Raw genomic sequence first — 22,355 nt, 5'->3', positions numbered from 1 at the left:
TTTAGTGGAGGTCGTCACAAGCTGTGACGCCACCACCTGGAACGTTTGACAGGTTTGCTATTGGAGTCCTTAGCTCCGCCCTCCCTTATGCCCCCACTGACGACGCAAGACATACCACCACCCTTCTACTACTTCAGGAACTTTTACATTGAACACAGCTATGTCCGTATCACAGTACGACTCCGTTTGCCACCGTGCCGCGAATGTTGCCACCGTGCCGAGAATGTTGCCACCGTGCCGCGAATGTTGCCACCGTGCCGCGAATGTTGCCACCGTGCCGCGAATGTTGCCACCGTGCCCGTGCCGAGAATGTTGCCACCGTGCCGAGAATGTTGCCACCGTGCCGAGAATGTTGCCACCGTGCCGAGAATGTTGCCACCGTGCCGAGAATGTTGCCACCGTGCCGAGACTTGCCATCTCGGTATGGTTGTAATCTAGTGTGGTGTGATCGTGTGCAGGGCGACAGCGGGGGCCCCCTGGTGTGTGACGGCGTGCTGGCCGGGGTGGTGAGCTGGGGCGTCGAGTGCGGCGTGGCCGGCTACCCCGGAGTCTACACCGACGTCGCCACCTTCGCCGCCTTCCTCGCCGACGCCACTGGAAGCGATGGCCCCGAAGTCGCCGCCGCTGCTGACGTGTCCCAGGCGCCCAGTGTAGCGACGCTCGCGACCTCCAGTGTGATCGCCACTTTGATTGGCAGGCTCTGAACCCACACCGCCGTCATCCTGATGGTCGTCCCATCAGGGTTCTGAGGCAGTGCCACCTATTCTGAATTGCATCCGTTTGTAGTCTTATGGATACCAAAATAATATAGTGCACCTATTATGTCAGCCATAACCATCAGATTAAAGAACTGTAATAACTGTAAGATTGTCCTTTACAGGAACTTTAATTACCACTAATATCTTGAACAGTTATGAGGGTCCACCTTTTCAAACTTTACTGTATTCTGGAAGACAAAATTTTATTTTAGTACAAATCATTTTTTTATTCATGCTGAACAAGTATGTAAGAATTTAAATTACCTACTTTTCTTTCTTTGATGCTTATAATTTCTGCTGTACTCTTTCATCCACATTGCCTTCTCCTTTTTTTTCTGTCCATGTTGTTCTTATAACTAATTTCTTCTATCTCGACAGGCCTCTAACTTTAGTACTTTAACCAGAGGGACAATTTCTTTGTTATTCGCGATTCTTTCACAATACAATTGTTTGTCTCCAAATATTTTCTTATCTCTGTAATATATGCTATTGTCGATCACTTTTTTCCAAAAATCCAGTAATATTTCCTCATTTATGTGCCCTTATTGTCCGCAGCCGCTATATATGTCCTGAGGGTATTTTTATTTCTTTGTTACAAATACAAAAAAATGAAGCTTTTTTCCTCAAGGGACGCATTCCACTTTATTGAAATAAAGCATATACAGTGTTCTGTAATTAAACATGTTTACAATTTGATTTAATTTTTAGGTCGAAAACAGATCGTTAACAAATTATTTGTTTTTAGTTACGGTAATTTCTGCTTCGTTTTTCGCCTACATCAACAAATGCAGTCTGCTAGCATGTCTGTGTTCTTTCTTACTTAGGCACTGATAAAAGAGGTCTGATTTTACGCTGTTTGGCAGAACTGCAAAATGCAACGGCAAAATGCATAGTTCTGCAAAGCGGCGTAAAATTAGACCGCAACTATCTGTGCCTAATGAACAAAGAAACCAAAGACGTGCTAGCAGACTGCATTTCCAGACTTGGGCGAAAATATCAAACAGAAATTATCGTAACTAAAAACTATTTGAAAGGGACGCAGGCGATTTCTTGCCCTTTCTTTACTGGTCCGTGCCGCCTATTGGAGTCGTCGCAGGAAATTCTGTAAACACCTTTATTAGAAAAGATAGGGAAGTCTATTTTTCGTTATCTCAACTTCATTAAGTTACTCGTAGTGCTACTTGTATTTTCGTACTCCTTAACAATTCGTTTATTTTGTGTCATGTGTTGCCTTTATCTGCTGTTGGTACATGTATTGGTTTCGCTTTGGTTTTGTCATTTCTTTTCGATGTTATGTCTTTATGTATGCTTTTGGGTCGGACAAAGAGGAGGACATGTTAGTATAAGATTTATAGAAAGCAACCAGTCAAGTTTTTATCTACACTTAAAAGTAAAAATCATAAAACGAACACAATCAAAAACGCTTTGAAAATTCTATATAGAATGCTAAAACGGTAAACCATGAACATTCCGGAAGAACTAGAAATTTATACATCCGAATGACATCCTGAACAAACAAACGGTCCTCAAACGTAAAAATTTTCTGGAAAATTTCATTGATATAATAGAAAAAGGAAACGGGTGAAGACGACACTATAAACAATAAATAATAGACAACATTAAGATCGCACGTCTACATAATGCACTATATCTCTGCCAAAAAATATCTCTGACAATCCCCTAAGATATAATTTAATTGTAAACATAAAGCATCGTTAAAACGATTGAACTGTCAAAAAATACACGTAATTTCTATAGAAAGTAAATATGTGACCTATGTCAACAACATAATGCTTGAAAGAAATTACGTTTCAAGATAATTTATAGATTTCATTCCATCTATAACATGAAATCTCATAGTGCTGTAACACAGACGTAGAATAAAATTATATATAAATGTCATTTCAACAAGATCACTTGATGACGGCTCATAAACCGAAACAAACTTGTCATGAACTTACGGAATCAAGATGAAATGAACAATTTGTGACTAATTTTGTAAAAAGTGCAAAGATGATGACCTATGATGACCCTATGCAAGCTGTGTGCCCAACAGACAAGAAGTTATATCCTACAGTTTTACACTTTGCGGTACATAATATCCTTGCTTCTGTACTGTTTCGTTTACATAATCTTAGTTATTTACATAAAACGAGATATATTGTCTCAGATGGTCTATTAACAGTTTTCTTTAGCGAAAAGTTTGAATTCCTGAGTGGCCAAGGTTTGAAATGTAGGATTCTGTTTACATTTGGCGGGCCAAAGGTATTCCTTTCTGTGGCAATTCTAAATGTATCCTATTTGTAGTGTATCTTCAATAATAAAAGAAACTGGAGTAATTCACAACTGTTTATTACAATAATTTTTAATAGGTGCTGAACGTTTCATAAAGATTCATCCGATTTGCCAAGTCTACGTGTTATACACAAAGGCAGATAGGGGTTGGGCTGGACCACACTCACGTCCAGGACTACATGTCGTCGTACTTTGTGGTTCGCCTGTAAAGGAGACCGCATATAGGGTGCTTGTGTGACGAGTACTGCTCGAGTTTTCTGGATCCGTACCAGTTTGCATTAAAGGAAGGCATCGAAGTAGATCAGAAACGGACTGATAGCCTGCTTGCTGGTAGATTCGACCAACACGCGAGTGTTACGGAGATGAGTCACGAAATCAGATCTGAATCCCTGGCGGAAAGCCGAAGTTCTTTTCGTGGAATACTACTGAGAAAATTACAGAACCGTCATTTGAAGCTGACTGCAAAACGATTCTACAGGAACCAACATACTCTACTGGCCATTAAAATTGCTACACCAAGAAAATATTTAGATGATAAACAGGTATTAAATGGAAAAGTATATTATACTAGAACTGACATGTGATTACATTTTCACGCAGTTTGGTTGCATAGATCCTGACAAATCAGTACCAAGAACAACCACCTCTGGCCGTAATAACGGCCTTGATGCGCCTGGGCATTGAGTCAAACAGAGCTTGGATGGCGTCTACAGGTACAGCTGCCATGCAGCTTCAACACGATACCACAGTTCATCAAGAGTAGTGGCTGGCGTATTGTGACGAGAAAGTTGCTCGGCCACCATTGACCAGACTTTTCAGTTGGTGAGAGATCTGGAAAATGTGCTGGCCAGGGCAGCAGTCGAACATTTTCTGTATCCAGATAGGCGCGCACAAGACCTGCAACATGCGGTCGTGCATTATCCTGCTGAAATGTATGGTTTCGCAGGGATCGAATGAAGGGTAGAACCGTGGGTCGTAACACATCTGAAATGTAACGTCCACTGTTCTAAGTGCCGTCAATGCGAAAAAGAGGTGACCGAGACGTGTAACCAATGGCACCCCATACCATCACGCCGGGTAATACGCCAATATGGCGATGACGTATACACTCTTCAAACGTGCGTTCTCCGCGATGTCGCCAAACACGGATGCGACCATCATGATGCTGTAAGCGGAACCTGGGTTCATCCGAAAAAATGACGTTTCGCCATTCGTGCATCCAGGTTCGTCATTGAATACACCATCGCAGGCGCTCCTGTCTGTGACGCAGCGTCAAGGGTAACCGCAGCCACGGTGTCCGAGCTGATAGTCCATGCTGTTGCAAACGTCGTCGAACTGTTCGTGCAGATGGTTGTCGTCTTGCAAACGTCCCCATCTGTTGACTCAGGGATCGAGACGTGGCTGCATGATCCGTTACAGCCATGCGGATAAGATGCCTGTCATCTCGACTGCTAGTGATACGAGGCCGTTGGGATCCAGCACGGCGTTCCGTATTACCCTCCTGAACCCACCGATTCCATATTCTGCTAGCGGTCTTTAGCTCTCGACCAACGCGGGTAGCAATGTTGCGATACGATAAACCGCAATCGCGATAGGCTACAATCCGACCATTATCAAAGTCGGAAACGTGATGGTATGCATTTCTCCTCCTTACACGAGGCATCACAACAACGGTTCACCAGGCAATGCCGGTCAACTGCTGTTTGTGTATGAGAAACTTTGCTCATGTGATCACGTTGTAGGTGTCGTCACAGGCGCCAACCTTGTGTGAATCGTCTGAACAGCTAATCATTTGCATATCACAGCATCTTCTTCCTGTCGGTCAAATTTCGCGTCTATAGTACGTCATCTTCGTGGTGTAGCAATTTTAGTGGCCAGTAGTCAACATTGCGCGTAAGGACCGAGAAGATAAGATACGAGAAATTAGAGAACACACACGGAGGCAAATAGGAGTCGTTTTCTCCTCGACCTATTTGCGATTGGAACCGGAAATGATTGACTGGAAGCAGTGAAGAGTACCCTCCGCGAGGTAGTGCACGGTGACTTCTGGAGTATGTAGCCAGATGTAGATTACTCATTTCATAATACCAAAGGAATCCCGCAACCCGAGGATACTCGAACTTCAACTTAGCTGCGCGGAGTGGCCGCGCGGTTAGAGGCGCTATGTCACGGATTGCGCGTATTTTAAATTGAAAAAGCTTCAGTAATTTTCCCTTGTCTAATATCAGTTAAGCGATTTGTTTCATTCTTGTTACCCCAATTAAACGTAGCGTAATACTTTTTTCAGTATCAGTGCTGAAGCTGCATCTTCTCACCTACAAATGTAGCTGCACATTGCTTCTCTAGCTTTGATAGTTTTCCCAATGAGCCGCTAAAGACGACTCGATTTGCGAAAGTGGCCACAGTTCGCGGCTTCCAAATTGGACAGTTCTGCTAATAATCTGTTAACCCTTAAGGCAGTTACTTACTTCCATGCCTCAAACATATTATCGCAGATTGTCTTCTAAATCATTTTAAAAAGCTATCATCCACCTTTCTAACTCCTTGTGACGATTTTGAAGTAATTAATTACTACTTTTTGTAAATACCTCTGTTCTGTTATATTTTGGCCAACTACAAGAATCCGGTTGAATAATGTCTGATGCACCAGCTTGCTATTACGTCAATACTGGAGTGACAAGACGCCTATAAAATAACTTGGGAAATTTATATATATATATGAGAGAGAGGGAGAGAGAGAAAACGCCTTCGCTGGAAAGAAGAGTTTTGGTAAAAATGAAATACGCAGTGTTAATCTTGACAGCTTTTAAAAAGGACAATGTAGAGAAGTTTTTTGTTTCATCCTGCTCACCAAATTTCTAACGTGGGTGAAAACATAAACAGTTTAATCGAAGAACAGCTACGTGTCTGCTCTTAAACAAGACACAAAGTAGGTGGAATTACTTCAGCCGAAGGAGGGTTGCTGTCCATTTTCCGCGTTGTACTGTGTATGTCTGCACTGACCATTTCACCGTGTTAGGTAAGAGAAGTGTTCACTATGTAAATGCGCCTGTCCATTCTGTACTTGTAAATATTTAGTATAATATCTTATGATATGTAGACCGAAAATATGTAAGCATCGAACTTCTACCAGTAACGATGGTCTGGTGAAAATTAAATTTCCCTTAGAGAGCCACCTGACCCCTTCTTCCCGGATCTATTATTATAATTAAAAATAAACGAAAGACATGATCATCCTCGTTGCCTACGTTCATGTCATCTGTAATTACATAGCTGGTGTATAACTGTTGCATCAGATATTTTTGATAAAATTTTCGTTCAGTGGTTATCTAAAGGTGATAAACTTTTGGAGGAAATCATATTTTGTGCAACAGCTGTACAAAGTAACTTTCTAGCACAAATACCAGCCCCTGGAACACAAAGTTTTACGTTGACAACGTAAATGAAATGTAGATTCAAATGCGTTGTTTCTTAATTACAAAAACAGACACACATGACATTACAGCGCCATTTACCACGAATGGAAAACAATGGTATGGCTATCAGTATGTATTTGTTTGGGTAGAATCAGAATAACCATTAAAAGCGGGGGGGGGGGGGGGGGGTTCCCATTTGAAAACAAAAAAATTGACCCCGTCCATGCTGTAGTAGTGGTTAGGTAGTGGGCACTTGTGGTACAGACAAATGTCCCCTTTATTAACTTTTCTCCTAGAACCTTTTTTTCGTATTATGCGTCGTTGTCTAGATATTTAGCAGTTTCAAGTTAAAAGAAATATATGTACAATCATCAGTCTCTCTTGTGCCAACCTCTTCATCTCAGAGTGGCACTTGGCAACCTGCTTCACAGTTATTTGTTAGATGTTTTCCAATTTATGTCTTCCTCTACAACTATGGCAACGGCCTTGCCGCAGTAGATACACCGGTTCCCGTGAGATCACCGAAGTTAAGCGCTGTCGGGCGTGGCCAGCACTTCGATGGATGACCATCCAGGCCGCCATGCGCTGTTGCCATTTTTCGCAGTGCACTCAGCTTCTTGATGTCAATTGAGGAGCTACTCGACCGAATAGTAGCGGCTCCGGTCAAAGAAAACCATCGTAACGGCCGGGAGAGCGGTGTGCTGACCACACGCCACTCCTATCCGCGTCCTCAGCTGAGGACGACACGGCGGTCGGATGGTCCCGTTGGGCCTGAAGACGGAGTGCTATCTATCTACAGCTGTCCCATTCTACAGCTTCCTCTGATATGAAGTTTTACTGTGATGTCTTAACACGTGTCCTGCCATCTTGTCCTCCTCCTCCTCCTCCTTCTTCTTCTTTTTCTTCTTTTCTTCGAGTTTTCGGTGCGTTCCTTTCTTCAGTGATTCCGCAGAGAACCTCCGCATTCCTTATCTCATCAGTCAACTCATTGTAAACATCCTTCAGCAGAATCAGATCTGAAAGATTTCGATTCTCTTCTGTTTTGGCTTTCCCACAGTTCATGTTTCGCTACCATACAATGCTATGATCCAAACGTACATGCTCAGAAATTTCTTCCTAAAGTTAAGGCGTATGTTTTCTTTTGGCCAGGAATGCCCCTTTTCGCCAGTGCTAGTGTGCTTTTGATGTCCTCCTTGCTCCATCCATCATGGGTTACATTGTTTCCAAGGTAAAAATTTGCGGTAAGGCATACGGGACCAAACTGCTGAGGTCATCGGTTCCTAGGCTTAGCCGGCCGCTGGTGGCCGAGCGGTTCTGGCGCTACAGTCTGGAACCGCGCGACCGCTACGGTCGCAGGTTCGAATCCTGCCTCGGGCATGGATGTGTGTGTTGTCCTTAGGTTAGTTAGGTTTAAGTAGTTCTAAGTTCTAGGGGACTTATGACCTCAGCAGTTGAGTCCCATAGTGCTCAGAGCCATTCCATTCCTAGGCTTACGCACTACTTAAACTAACTTACGCTAAGGACAACACACACACACACACACACACACACACACACACACACACACACGCAAACGCCCGAGGGAGGACTCGAACCTCAGACGGGGGAAGCCGCGCGAACCGTGACAAAGCGCCCTAGATCGCACGGCTACCCCTTGCGGCCCCAAAGTAACGGAATTCCATATTTTCGCCTACTTGGTGAGCGCCAGTTTCAATGTTAAGCTTCTCGCTATTCTAATTTCTGCTAGTTCTCATAAATGATACAGTGGCAACTTTTTGACCTATGCCACAAAGAACTGGTTGATTCTGTTTGGGAAGGACAAACGAAGATGTCTATGGGTTCGAGGACCTGCTTCGCAGCAGTCGTAGATTTTTGGACGATGCGAAGGATAACACGAGAGTTCTCTCATGGCTACGTGCCCAAGAAGCATCTTTTACCGTCGGGGAGTTGAACATTGCGACTGTGTGTTATAGAGACTTGTTTTGAAGAATAGTGTCACGTATTTGTGTTATGGGAGCAAGACTGAAGAAAAAGCAAGACAAGTTCACAGGACTTGTCGACCTGGACAAAGCGCTCGACAGGGTTAAATGGTGCAAGATGTTCGAAATTCTGAGAGAAATCGGGATAAGGTATAGTGAAAGACGGGCAGTATACAATATGTACTAGAACCATAAGGCGACATTAAGACCTGAAGACCGAGAACGGAGGGCACTGAATAAAAAGGGTGTAAGACAGGGGTGTAGTCGTTCGCCCCTAGTTTTTAATCTATACGTTGAAGAAGCGATGACGCAAACAAAAGAAAGGATCAAGATTGGAATTAAAATTCGAGGTGAAAGGGTATCAATGATAAGATTTGTTGATGACATTGCTATCCTCAGTGAAAGTGAAGCAGAATTACGTGATCTGCTGAGTGAGCAGTCTAATGTATACAAAGTGTGGAGTGAGAGTAGATCGACGAAAGACGAAAGTACAGAAATCAGAACAGCGACAAACATATATATGCAGATGGTGTCTGTTCAACAGATACTATCTTCATGTATATATATACAGGGTGTTACAAAAAGGTACAGCCAAACTTTCAGGAAACATTCCTCACACACAAATAAAGAAAAGATGTTATGTGGACATGTGTCCGGAAACGCTTAATTTCCATGTTAGAGCTCATTTTAGTTTCGTCAGTATGTACTGTACTTCCTCGATTCACCGCCAGTTGGCCCAATTGAAGGAAGGTAATGTTGACTTCGGTGCTTGTGTTGACATGGGGGCATTTGAAAGCTCTTGTCTACGCAACCCCGGTACCAAATGTAGAGACTCTTCGTGCTCGTATTGTGGACGGCTGTGATACAATACGCCATTCTCCAGGGCTGCATCAGCGCATCAGGTATTCCATGCGACGGAGGGTGGATGCATGTATCCTCGCTAACGGAAGACATTTTGAACATTTCCTGTAACAAAGTGTTTGAAATTACGCTGGTACGTTCTGTTGCTGTGTGTTTCCATTCCATGATTAATGTGATTTGAAGAGAAGTAATAAAATGTGCTCTAACATGGAAAGTAAGCGTTTCCGGACACATGTCCACATAACATATTTTCTTTCTTTGTGTGTGAGGAATGTTTCCTGAAAGTTTGGCCGTACCTTTGTGTAAAAACAGTGCCCGAACTCTTTATAGAAATCGGCAAAAAGCCGTGAGTAATGAGTATAATGGGCAGGGGCACTATGAATGTAGTGCGGGACAATAAGTTGGGAATGTGGGTCCCTGAGTCGCACTATCCTCTACGTCTCCGGTGGCTCACATGGATAGAGCGTCGGCCATGTAAGCAGGAGATTCCGGGTTCGAGTCCCAGTTCGGGCACATATTTTCAACTGTCCCCGTTGATTAATGTCAACGCCTGTAGGCAGCTAGTGGTATTCATTTCACTGTAGCGACAAACTTGATGTCAGAATTGGAGATCACAAAGTAGATGAAGTTAAGGAGTTCTCCTACCTAGGCAGCAAAGTAGGGCATTATGATGAGAATAAGGAGGGGGGAAAAAAGCGGACTAGCGCTGATAAGAACGACATTCTTGGCCAAAAAAGTCCACTAGGATGAAATACAGGTTTTAATTTTAGGAAGAAATTCCTGAGTCTGTCTATTTGGAGCACAGCATTGTATGGTAGTGAAACATGAACTGTGCAAAAACCGGCAAAGAAGAGAAATGGCGCTACAGACGAATGTTGAAAATTAACTGGACTGATAAGGTATGAGGTGGTTGTCTGCAGAATCGGAGAGGAATAAGTGGTAAACAGTGACAAGGAGAAGGGACTGGATGATAGGACATCTGTTAAGACATCAGGGAACGACTTCCATGGTACTAGAGGGAGCTATAGAGGGCAAAAACTGCAGAGAGAGAGAGAGAGAGAGAGAGAGAGAGAGAGAGAGAGAGAGAGAGAGAGAGAGAGAGAGATTGAGATACATTCAGCAAATAATTAAGAACGTAGGTTGCGGGTAGTACTATGAAGATATTGGCACAGGAGAGGAATTTATCTAGGTTCTCATCAAACTAGTTAAGAAAGCTTGCGACTCTGAAGTGCAACGCAGCGTTAACGGGTCATTTCTTCCAAAATTATCAATTTTTTGTTTGTTATGCAGAAATATTATATAGAAACTTCCCGGCAGATTAAAACTGTGTGCGGACCGAGACTCGAACTCGGGACCTTTGCCTTTCGCGGGCAAGTGCTCTACCAACTGAGCTACCCAAGCACGAATCACGCCCCGTCCTCACAGCTTTAATTCCGCCAGTACCCCACGTCATACCTTCCAAACCTGGTCCCGAGTTCGAGTCGAGTTTTAATCTGCCAGGAAGTTTCGTATCAGCGCACACTCCGCTGTAGAGTGAAAATTTCATTCTAATATTATTTAGGATTTGCTGATTATTTTGGTGTGCGATCTATTAAATTTGTCTGACTGGAAATATGTTTAATAAAATTTAATCTAATTAGCTGAAAAGGACATCTTTATAATTGGTCAGCTAAAACCTTTTATCTCAAGAACCATTATGTCTAGAAGGCTGTGGTTTGATTTAATTTGTAGTGGAAACTTTGCTGCATAAGTTGGTAAAACTTGCATGACAGTTCCTGTTGTGAATTGGCAGGAGCCAATTCACGGAGTTTGGAGGATGCCGAAATGCACGCGTTTAAGCTCACGCAAACTGGCGTGAGGTCTGGAACAGGACAATGTAATTAATATAGCCAATAAGGTACGTTGCTGCTGGAATACTTAACTTTAATCCATAATTGGTGTACATCGCTCTTGACGGTACATGTTTTACAATCTCAATATTAACTGGTAATGGCGCCTTGCCAGGTCGTAGCAAATGACGTAGCTGAAGGCTCTGCTAACTATCGTCTCGGCAAATGAGATCGTATTTGTCAGTGTAGCATCGCTAGCAAAGTCGTCTGTACAACTGGGACGAGTGCTAGGACGTCTCTCTAGACCTGCCGTGTGGCGGCGCTCGGTCTGCAATCACTGACAGTGGCGACACGCGGTCCGACGTATACTAGCGGACCGCGGCCGATTTAAAGGCTACCACCTAGCAAGTGTGGTGTCTGGCGGTGACACCACAGTTGCGAATCTTGTTTGCGTTGCGCATGCGATAATGTTGGTGTAATGTTTGTGAGTACTTCAGACTTTTTGCTGTTGTGCAAGTGTACTCTTGATGCTGTGAGCTAATTATTACATTTGACAATGACAAGAGCAAAAGGAGTTTTCAAGAAAGTAAGAAACCGAGGAAACCGGTACTACAGAACTTATTCTCGTGTACCAGAGGTTACGGATGACAGTTCAGTCAATACAGGTACAGCTCCTTCCACTGCCACATCTTCCAAAAAGAAACGTGCGAAATGTGGTGAAATGTATTCAAATAAGACAAATGTGAATGATAAAGATATCAACATCATTATAGATTTCAATATTCTCAGTTCCGTGTTCAGGTAATTTACAAGTTGTAGGTTATGTGGAGGAAAACTAAACGTCACTGAAGATGCCTCAAAGCCATATGGGTTACTTTGTAGTTTGACAGTTTCATGTGAAAATTGTAAACTTCAGAAGCAATTTTTTACTTCAGAAAAGTGCAAATACATCGACTTATTTGAGACGAACATAAGGTATTTTTATGGACTGATGTGCGTTTGAAAGGTCCAACTGCTGGGGAAGTATTATGCCTTGTAATGAATCCGCCATGGGCCACTACTAGCATATCAAAACACCCAGACATTTTACTACAAAAAGTGGAAAAAGTAGCAGATGAATTAGTGAAAAGGAGGCAGTTGAGGAAAATAGACACAGTGAGATACTTACAGACATAAAAGTTGCATTTGATGGTACTTGGCAGAAGAGGGGCCTTCAGTCTCTAAACTCCTGTGCAGTTGTCACAAATATTGACACAGGTAAGGTCCTAGATGTAGAAATTTTATGCAAACATTGCGATGGATGCAATATTGCTAAGTCAAATGCAGACTAAAAGAGGCAGCATGAACGAAAGTGCATCAAGAATTATACAGGTTCTAGTGGAGCAATGGAGAGTACAGATCTGCAAACATTTTTCATCGCTCTGTACAAAATCGAGGGGGTTCGCTATGTGCAGTTCACTGGAGATGGTGACTAGCTCTTTCAAAGCTGTTTTTGATAGCAGATCTTACGACAACAAGATACCAGAAAAGTAGGAGTGTGTCAACCACGTACAGAAAGGAATGGGCACACGACTTTGACGGAGGAAACAGGAATTGTTGAAGACGCCACTGTCTGGTGGGAAGACTATTCGGGGTCGTCTACTACAAGAAACCATCAATCAGCTATCAGGCGAGTGGTGTAAATATAAAAAAGGCGAAGCAGCTGAAACTTTAGATACGTTTACCCACAAGAACCCTTTATCTGAGGCTATCGTGTTGGCTATCAAGTCAGTTTATAGAGATTTGGAAAATCGAGATCTGTTGAAGAAATGACCAACAGGGAAAATGCAAACTGTGAATGAGTCATTCAACAATGTAGTGTGTATTTGTGGGGTACCATACATTGAAGCTTGGTGTGTTTGATACTGTTATCACATTTAATGATGGTAATGCTGGTGGACAAAATGTCTTAGAGGAATTGGGAGTGAAGACTTGTTGGAATACGCGTGACATATAGAGGAACTGGACAAGCAGCGAGGGAAGATTGCTGAGCTACTAGTCCAGAAAGCGTCCAAGGAGGCTAGATCTTTGAACAGGAGGAAGAGGATGCATTCTGCGAATGAAGATGACGATAAAGACTACAGTGCTGGTGCATTTTAGCTGTTGATTCTATTTAAAATGGATCAAATGGCTCTAAGCACTATGGGATTTAACATCGGAGGTCATTAGTCTCCTAGACTTAGAACTATATAAACCCAACTATCCTATAGACATCATACACATTCATGCCCGAGGCCGGATTCGAACCTGCGACAGTAGCAGCCGCGTGGTTCCGGACCAAAGCGCCTAGAACCACTCGGCCGCCGCGGCCGGCGATTCTATTTAAAAGTGAGTTTTACTTAAAAATAATTTTAAATTGCAATTTCTGAAAAATAAATTTTTCTAAGACAAATGACCCATTTTCACAGTAACTGTAAAAGACAGACTCTTCATTTTTCACAGTTAATTTGTAATATATTCTACTACACCTATAGAATGTTAAGGATAACATGCACATTTCCGCCCAAATGCACAAAAACGTATAGGAAACTGTAGGTAAAAAATGTACAACAGAAAAAAATTTCTATCTTCACTGATGTAATATGTAGGGTGGTCCAGTGATCGTGACTGGGACAAATATCTCACGAAATAAGCGTCAAACGAAAAACTACAAAGAACGAAACTTGTCTAGCTTGAAGGGGGAAACCAGATGGCGCTATGGTTGGCGGGCTGGATGGCGCTGCCATAGATCAAACGGATATCAACTGCGTGTTTTTTAAATAGGAACCCCCATTTCATTACATATTCGTGTAGTACGTAAACAAATATGAATGTTTTAGTTGGACCACTTTTTTCGTTTTGTGATAGACGGCGCTGTAATAGTCACAAAACCGAGCGAGGTGGCGCAGTGGTTAGACACTGGACTCGCATTCGGGAGGACGACGGTTCAATCCCGCGTCCAGCCATCCTGATTTAGGTTTTCCGTGATTTCCCTAAATCGCTCCAGGCAAATGCCGGGATGGTTCCTTTCAAAGGGCACGGCCGACTTCCTTCCCCGTCCTTCCCTAATCCGATGAGACCGATGACCTCGCTGTCTGGTCTCCTTCCCCAAACCAACCAACCAATAGTCACAAACGTGTAAGTACGTGGTATCACGTAACATTCCGCCAGTGCGGACGGTATTTGCTTCGTGATACATTACCCGTGTTAAAATGGACCGTTTACCAATTGCGGAAAAGGTCGATATCGTGATGATGTATGGCTATTGTGAATAAATGCCCAACGGGCGTGTGCTATGTATGCTGCTGAGTATCCTGGACGACATCATCCAAGTGACCGGACGGTTCGCCGGATAGTTACGTTATTTAAAAAAACAGGAAGTGTTCAGCCACATGTGAAACGTCAACCACGGCCTGCAACAAATGATGATACACAAGTACGTGTTTTAGCTAATCCGCACATCAGTTGCAGGCAAATTGCAAGAGAATCGGGAATCTCAAAAACGTCGGTGTTGAGAATGCTACATCTACATCGATTGCACCCGTGCCATATTTCTGTGCACCAGGAATTGCATGGTGGCGACTTTGAACGTCGTGTACAGTTCTGCCACTGGGCACAAGATAAATTACGGAACGATGACAGCGCCCTTGACGGGTTATTGTATGGTGTGGCGTTATGGGAGGAAGGATAATTGGCCCCTATTTTATCGATGGCAATCTAAATGGTGCAATGTATGCTGATTTCTTACGTAATGTTCTACCGATGTTACTACAAGATGTTTCACTGCATGACAGAATGGCTATGTACTTCCAACTTGATGAATGTCCGACATATAGATCGCGTGCGATTGAAGCGGTATTGAATAGCATATTTCAAGACAGGTGGATTGGTAGTCGACGCACCATGGCCCGCACGTTCACAGGATGTGACGTCACTGGATTTCATCTGTGGGGAAATTTGAAGTACATTTGCTATCGTGATCCACCGACAACGCCTGACAACATGCGTGAGCGCATTGTCAATGCATGTGCGAACATTACGGAAGGCGAACTACTCGCTGTTGAGAGGAATGTCCTTACACGTATTACCAAATGCATTGAGGTTGGCGGACATCATTTTGAGCATTTATTGCATTAATATGGTATTTACAAGTAATCACGCTGTAACAGCATGCGTTCTCAGAAATAATAAGTTCACGAAGAGACATGTCTCACATTGGAACAACCGAAATAAAATATTCAAACGTACCTACGTTCTGTATTTTAATTTAAAAAACCTACGTGTTACCAACTGTTCGTCTAACATTGTGAACCATATGTTTTTGACTATTACAGCGCCAACTATCATATTTCTTTACGTACTACACGAATATGTAATAAAAATGGGGGGGGGGGGGGGTTCCTATTAAGAAAACCTAGTTGATCTCCGTTTGACCTATGGCAGTACCATCTAGCGGGTCAAGCATAGCGCCATCTGGTTTCTCCCTGCAAGCTAGACAAGTTTCGTTCTTTGTAGTTTTTTCGTTTGACGCTTATTTTGTGAGATATTTGGCCCAGTCACGGTCAATGGACCGCCTTGTAGAGAGCAAAAACTGTAGAGAAAGAGAGAGATTGGGATACATTCAGCAAATAATTAAGCTGCAAGTACTACTGTGAGATGAAGAGGTTGGCACAGGAGAGGAATTTATGGCGGTTCCCACGAAACGAGTTAAAAAAAACTATGCGAATCTGAAGCGTAGAGCAGCGTGAAGTAAAAGTCCTTGGCCTGCCATAATAATGTGTAACTTAATTTCAAGTTCTCTCGTATTGTTGTTGAGGGTCTACTGCCAGAGACTTTTCCATGTGTCAATCCTCAGCAAGTCGTCTTCCATTTCAGTACAGTGTTGTGGCGTTGGAGCGTCCTGGTACACGACAGTATCTATTGCAAACTACACTCATGCTCATAAATTAAGGACAATTGTAGAATGTGGCGCCACACAACGGGGCGCTACACAAAACTGGCGCTAATAGCATAGACACATAGGGAACACACACGACACAGATCTGTCAGTCCACGGTATTGGTGATAAGTTGAGAAAACCGTCCCCAAACACATGTGCTACAAAACACCACTGTTTCCTGCGCATGTACCACGACATCAATATGGCATATACACTCCTGGAAATGGAAAAAAGAACACATTGACACCGGTGTGTCAGACCCACCATACTTGCTCCGGACACTGCGAGAGGGCTGTACAAGCAATGATCACACGCACGGCACAGCGGACACACCAGGAACCGCGGTGTTGGCCGTCGAATGGCGTTAGCTGCGCAGCATTTGTGCACCGCCGCCGTCAGTGTCAGCCAGTTTGCCGTGGCATACGGAGCTCCATCGCAGTCTTTAACACTGGTAGCATGCCGCGACAGCGTGGACGTGAACCGTATGTGCAGTTGACGGACTTTGAGCGAGGGCGTACAGTGGGCATGCGGGAGGCCGGGTGGACGTACCGCCGAATTGCTCAACACGTGGGGCGTGAGGTCTCCACAGTACATCGATGTTGTCGCCAGTGGTCGGCGGAAGGTGCACGTGCCCGTCGACCTGGGACCAGACCGCAGCGACGCACGGATGCACGCCAAGACCGTAGGATCCTACGCAGTGCCGTAGGGGACCGCACCGCCACTTCCCAGCAAATTAGGGACACTGTTGCTCCTGGGGTATCGGCGAGGACCATTCGCAACCGTCTCCATGAAGCTGGGCTACGGTCCCGCACACCGTTAGGCCGTCTTCCGCTCACGCCCCAACATCGTGCAGCCCGCCTCCAGTGGTGTCGCGACAGGCGTGAATGGAGGGACGAATGGAGACGTGTCGTCTTCAGCGATGAGAGTCGCTTCTGCCTTGGTGCCAATGATGGTCGTATGCGTGTTTGGCGCCGTGCAGGTGAGTGCCACAATCAGGACTGCATACGACCGAGGCACACAGGGCCAACACCCGGCATCATGGTGTGGGGAGCGATCTCCTACACTGGCCGTACACCACTGGTGATCGTCGAGGGGACACTGAATAGTTCACGGTACATCCAAACCGTCATCGAACCCATCGTTCTACCATTCCTAGACCGGCAAGGGAACTTGCTGTTCCAACAGTACAATGCACGTCCGCATGTATCCCGTGCCACCCAACGTGCTCTAGAAGGTGTAAGTCAACTACCCTGGCCAGCAAGATCTCCGGATCTGTCCCCCATTGAGCATGTTTGGGACTGGATGAAGCGTCGTCTCACGCGGTCTGCACGTCCAGCACGAACGCTGGTCCAACTGCGGCGCCAGGTGGAAATGGCATTGTAAGCCGTTCCACAGGACTACATCCAGCATCTCTACGATCGTCTCCATGGGAGAATAGCAGCCTGCATTGCTGCGAAAGGTGGATATACACTGTACTAGTGCCGACATTGTGCATGCTCTGTTGCCTGTGTCTATGTGCCTGTGGTTCTGTCAGTGTGATCATGTGATGTATCTGACCCCAGGAATGTGTCAATAAAGTTTCTCCTTCCTGGGACAATGAATTCACGGTGTTCTTATTTCAATTTCCAGGAGTGTATTCTCCATGCACATGCACACAGGCTGCATATCGGGTTAGCATACTCTGGATCAGGTGGTCGATCAGCTGCTGCGGTTTAGCCTCCCATTCGTGCACCAGTGGGTGTCAGAGCTCTCGAAGTGCCGTAGGAGTTTGAAGACGTGCAGCGATACGTCGACCGAGAAAATTCCAGACGTGCTCGATGGGGCTTAGGTCTGGAGAACAGGCAGGACACTCCATTCGCCTGATCAGTTCCAAGGTCCTCCCCCACGATGACAGCTCGGAGGAGCCGTGCGTTATCATCCATCAGGAGGAACATGGGATCCGATGCACCCCTGAAAAGGCGGACATACTGGTGCGAAATGACATCCCGATACCCCTGACCTGTTACAGTTCCTCTGTCAAAGACATGCAGGTGTGTACGTGCACCAATCATAATCCTACCCCACACCATCAAACCACGACCTCCACACAGGTCCCTTTCAAGGACATTAAGGGATTGGTGGCTGCTTCCTGGTTCACGCCAGATGAAAATCCGGCGAGAATCACTGTTCAGACTATACCTGGACGCGTCCGTGAACATAACCTGGGACCACTGTTCCAATGACCATGTACTGTGTTCTTGACACCAGGCTTTACGGGCTGTCCTGTGACCAGGGGTCGGTGGGATGTACCTTGCAGGTCTCTGAGAATAAACCGTGTCTGTTCAGTCGTCTGTAGACTGTGTGTCTGGAGACAACTGTTCCAGTGGCTGCGGTAAGGTCTCGAGCAAGGCTACCTGCAGTACTCCGTGGCCGTCTGCAGGCACTGATGGTGGTGAGATATCGGTCTTCTTGTGGTGCTTTACACTGTGGACGTCCCGTACTGTAGCGCCTGGACGCGTTTCCTGTCTGCTGGAATCGTTGCCATAATCTTGAGATCACAGTTTGTGGCACACGGAGGGCCCGTGCTACGACCTGCTGTGTTTGACCTGCCTCCTGTCGCCCTAGTATTCTAACCCTCATAACGTCATCAATATGTGCTCTTTGAGCTATTTTCAACACACTGTCGCCATTAGCACGTCTGCACACTTACTCGCTGCACCGTACTCTGACATGCACCAACACACCTCTGGGTGCGTGGACTGCTGCCAGCGCCACCATGCGACGACCGCAGGTCAAATGCACCGCATGGTAATACCTCGAGGTGATCTAAACCCACAAACCGCCCACCAGAGCGTCCTTTCACCATGTATCAAAAAATGGTTCAAGGGCTCTGAATACTATGGGACTTAAGGGGCTCCGGAACGCCCTATACTTGCAATGTTAAAATAACGCTTATAAATTACATCTTTCCTCACAAAGTATTTGAGGTAGGAAGTTGAACTTTTTACAGATTGTTTATTGGAATATGGGCTACAACTTAACACAGGGATTTTACAAAATTTTAGTTCATTTATTAAAGATGATTTTTTTTCAATTGTAATGAAAATTCACAACATTTTTGCAATTTTTTATTTATATATTCAAAAATATACAGTTTTTTGGAAAAAGGCTGTGTTAAATTATGCAGAAGGTACTGTGTAACATTTACTGAAAGTTTGAAACAAATATGTTTGGAAGATCCTCAGAAAACATGTAATTAGTATGAGAAAATAAAAGTTTTGGGAATCGAGCGACAAAGATTGGATTAACTTTTTAGTGCATTCCAGGTCCATAGGATGGATTATCTTCATCCTCTGCAAACTCCTCCTCCAGCTTCCTCTTGTTCCTTCTCCTGTTTACTCTTGCTTGTATTTCTAGACTCTTTACAGCCCTGTCTGCAGCCCGAAGGCGTTCCTTGTCTAAAGCAAGCATCGCTCGTTGTTGTGTTCGTGGATTTTGCTACCATTTTCTTCAGTTGCAGTTACTGCAACACTGTTCCAAAAGGTGGTCATGTATGAACACTTATCACATTTCAGTTGTATTTCACTAGCAAGTCGTACGTGCTTTATTATGGAGAGTTCGAGACCAACTTCACTACAATGAATACATCTTACACAGTTTGAAAAAATTCCTTTGAGAACCGACATATCAAATATTTGATTCACATCCGATTCGCCCATAAAACATTCATAGTTTTCACTCATTGAACCAAGCTTCTTCTGTGAAGTATTTTCTTTCCCACTTTGACTGCTATGGGCAGGTGTACTTGAGAGGTTAGGTTCACTCACTTGGTTATCGTCTTTATTGTTTACATACCTTTGGCTTTCCAACATTTCTCCTTTTCTTAAAAGCCTTCAGAGGATTTCTAATAACTTTACTTTTACTCATTATTATGCTTCAACAAAACAGAGACTCAAGAAACAGAATTAATTGCGAATATTTTCGAGATAACGACAGAGTAAATAAACATGAAACAATCGACAACCACACCAGCGATATATATTGAACCATCACAGGTTAGCCACAACACATAATCTCACATCACTAAAATGTACCTGATGAACACGGACGTTAATAATAACACCATTTGACAGCAGTTTAACAGCGCCACAGTGGGTCACGCCCATGTAGAACACATTTCAAAAAAAATTTAAGAATAGTTGTAGTCTTCGGAATTGAATAAATTATATATCTATTAAAAGGTAATAGTCTGCAGATTCAGAAAACGCAAAAAAGTAAAAATTGAACTTTTCATGATTTTGAGCCTTTCCAGAGCCCCTTAACTGGTGAGGCCATCAGCCCTTTAGAACTTAGAACTACTTAAACCTAACTAACATAAGGACAACACATACATGCAGGAGGCAGGATTCGAACCTGTGACCGTAGCGGTCGCGCCGCTCCAGACTGCAGCGCCTAGAACCGCTCGGTCACTCCGGCCGGCTCACCATGTATCACCATTATCCTTAATTTATGAGCGTGAGTGTAGCTCACGGTATGTCTCTCAGTGACCGTTACAGAGGGCAGCATGGACAGAGCGCTTACGACGGGAGCTGGAAAGTGTGAGCGAGGCCGCGCCGGTGTAAGGCCCGCCTGCGGAGTTTCCCTGGCCCGGAACGCCGGCCGGCCGAGAGAAACGCAGTGTGTTCCGGCCGGCGCCCCCAGCGTCTGCAGGAAGCGTTGCGTGCCTCAGACTCGGCGCCGGAACCTCGTTACACGTCTCGCTGCTCAGAGGCGCTCCTGCGTTCCTACTGGCGGCGCTTTTCAGCTTCTCCCCAGAAGTCCCTAATGTCCACGATCACGGGAAAGACGAGCACGTCACTTAACATCGGTTCGTGAGCAAGTACCGTATTTTACGGACTGAACGACGCACATTTTTCTTCGATAAATTACCTCCAAAATTGTCCACTGTTTGTTTTAGAATTCCCGCCAGTCTTAAAAATGGCCAAATATTCGACACCACTGGAAACCTATCTACACTCCTGGAAATGGAAAAAAGAACACATTGACACCGGTGTGTCAGACCCACCATACTTGCTCCAGACACTGCGAGAGGGCTGTACAAGCAATGATCACACGCACGGCACAGCGGACACACCAGGAACCGCGGTGCTGGTCGTCGAATGGCGCTAGCTGCGCAGCATTTGTGCACCGCCGCCGTCAGTGTCAGCCAGTTTGCCGTGGCATACGGAGCTCCATCGCAGTCTTTAACACTGGTAGCATGCCGCGACAGTGTGGACGTGAACCGTATGTGCAGTTGACGGACTTCGAGAGAGGGCGTATAGTGGGCATGCGGGAGGCCGGGTGGACGTACCGCCGAATTGCTCAACACGTGGGGCGTGAGGTCTCCACAGTACATCGATGTTGTCGCCAGTGGTCGGCGGAAGGTGCACGTGCCCGTCGACCTGGGACCGGACCGCAGCGACGCACGGATGCACGCCAAGACCGTAGGATCCTACGCAGCGCCGTAGGGGACCGCACCGCCACTTCCCAGCAAATTAGGGACACTGTTGCTCCTGGGGTATCGGTGAGGACCATTCGCAACCGTCTCCATGAAGCTGGGCTACGGTCCCGCACACCGTTAGGCCGTCTTCCGCTCACGCCCCAACATCGTGCAGCCCGCCTCCAGTGGTGTCGCGACAGGCGTGAATGGAGGGACGAATGGAGACGTGTCGTCTTCAGCGATGAGAGTCGCTTCTGCCTTGGTGCCAATGATGGTCGTATGCGTGTTTGGCGCCGTGCAGGTGAGCGCCACAACCAGGACTGCATACGACCGAGGCACACAGGGCCAACACCCGGCATCATGGTGTGGGGAGCGATCTCCTACACTGGCCGTACACCACTGGTGATCGTCGAGGGGACACTGAATAGTGCACGGTACATCCAAACCGTCATCGAACCCATCGTTCTACCATTCCTAGACCGGCAAGGGAACTTGCTGTTCCAACAGGACAATGCACGTCCACATGTATCCCGTGCCACCCAACGTGCTCTAGAAGGTGGAAGTCAACTACCCTGGCCAGCAAGATCTCCGGATCTGTCCCCCATTGAGCATGTTTGGGACTGGATGAAGCGTCGTCTCACGCGGTCTGCACGTCCAGCACGAACGCTGGTCCAACTGAGGCGCCAGGTGGAAATGGCATGGCAAGCCGTTCCACAGGACTACATCCAGCATCTCTACGATCGTCTCCATGGGAGAATAGCAGCCTGCATTGCTGCGAAAAGTGGATATACACTGTACTAGT

The 22,355-nt window shown here is 45.3% G+C and overlaps 1 protein-coding gene, 1 non-coding gene and 1 pseudogene across 2 annotated transcripts in view; 2 read left to right on the top strand and 1 right to left on the bottom strand.

Moving 5' to 3' along the window:
• LOC124718716 (serine protease 1-like) overlaps positions 1-704 on the top strand; it is a 94,558-nt gene extending 93,854 nt beyond the window's left edge. The window contains exon 5 of the mRNA XM_047244336.1: positions 459-704. Coding sequence (XP_047100292.1) covers positions 459-704 — 246 coding nt within the window. The remainder of the gene's footprint in view (positions 1-458) is intronic.
• Positions 705-6,945: 6,241 nt separating this feature from the next.
• Positions 6,946-7,063, top strand: LOC124719238 (annotated as a pseudogene).
• Positions 7,064-10,636: 3,573 nt separating this feature from the next.
• Positions 10,637-10,712, bottom strand: Trnas-cga. The gene has a single exon. It is a non-coding gene; the product is annotated as a tRNA-Ser (tRNA).
• Between the last annotated feature and the right edge of the window lie 11,643 nt (positions 10,713-22,355).

The sequence above is a fragment of the Schistocerca piceifrons genome, chromosome 10 (genome assembly GCF_021461385.2).
Source record: "Schistocerca piceifrons isolate TAMUIC-IGC-003096 chromosome 10, iqSchPice1.1, whole genome shotgun sequence".
NCBI lineage: Eukaryota > Metazoa > Arthropoda > Insecta > Orthoptera > Acrididae > Schistocerca > Schistocerca piceifrons.
Note: the sequence above shows the minus strand (reverse complement) of the source record. Positions and strands in the feature narration are given on the sequence as shown.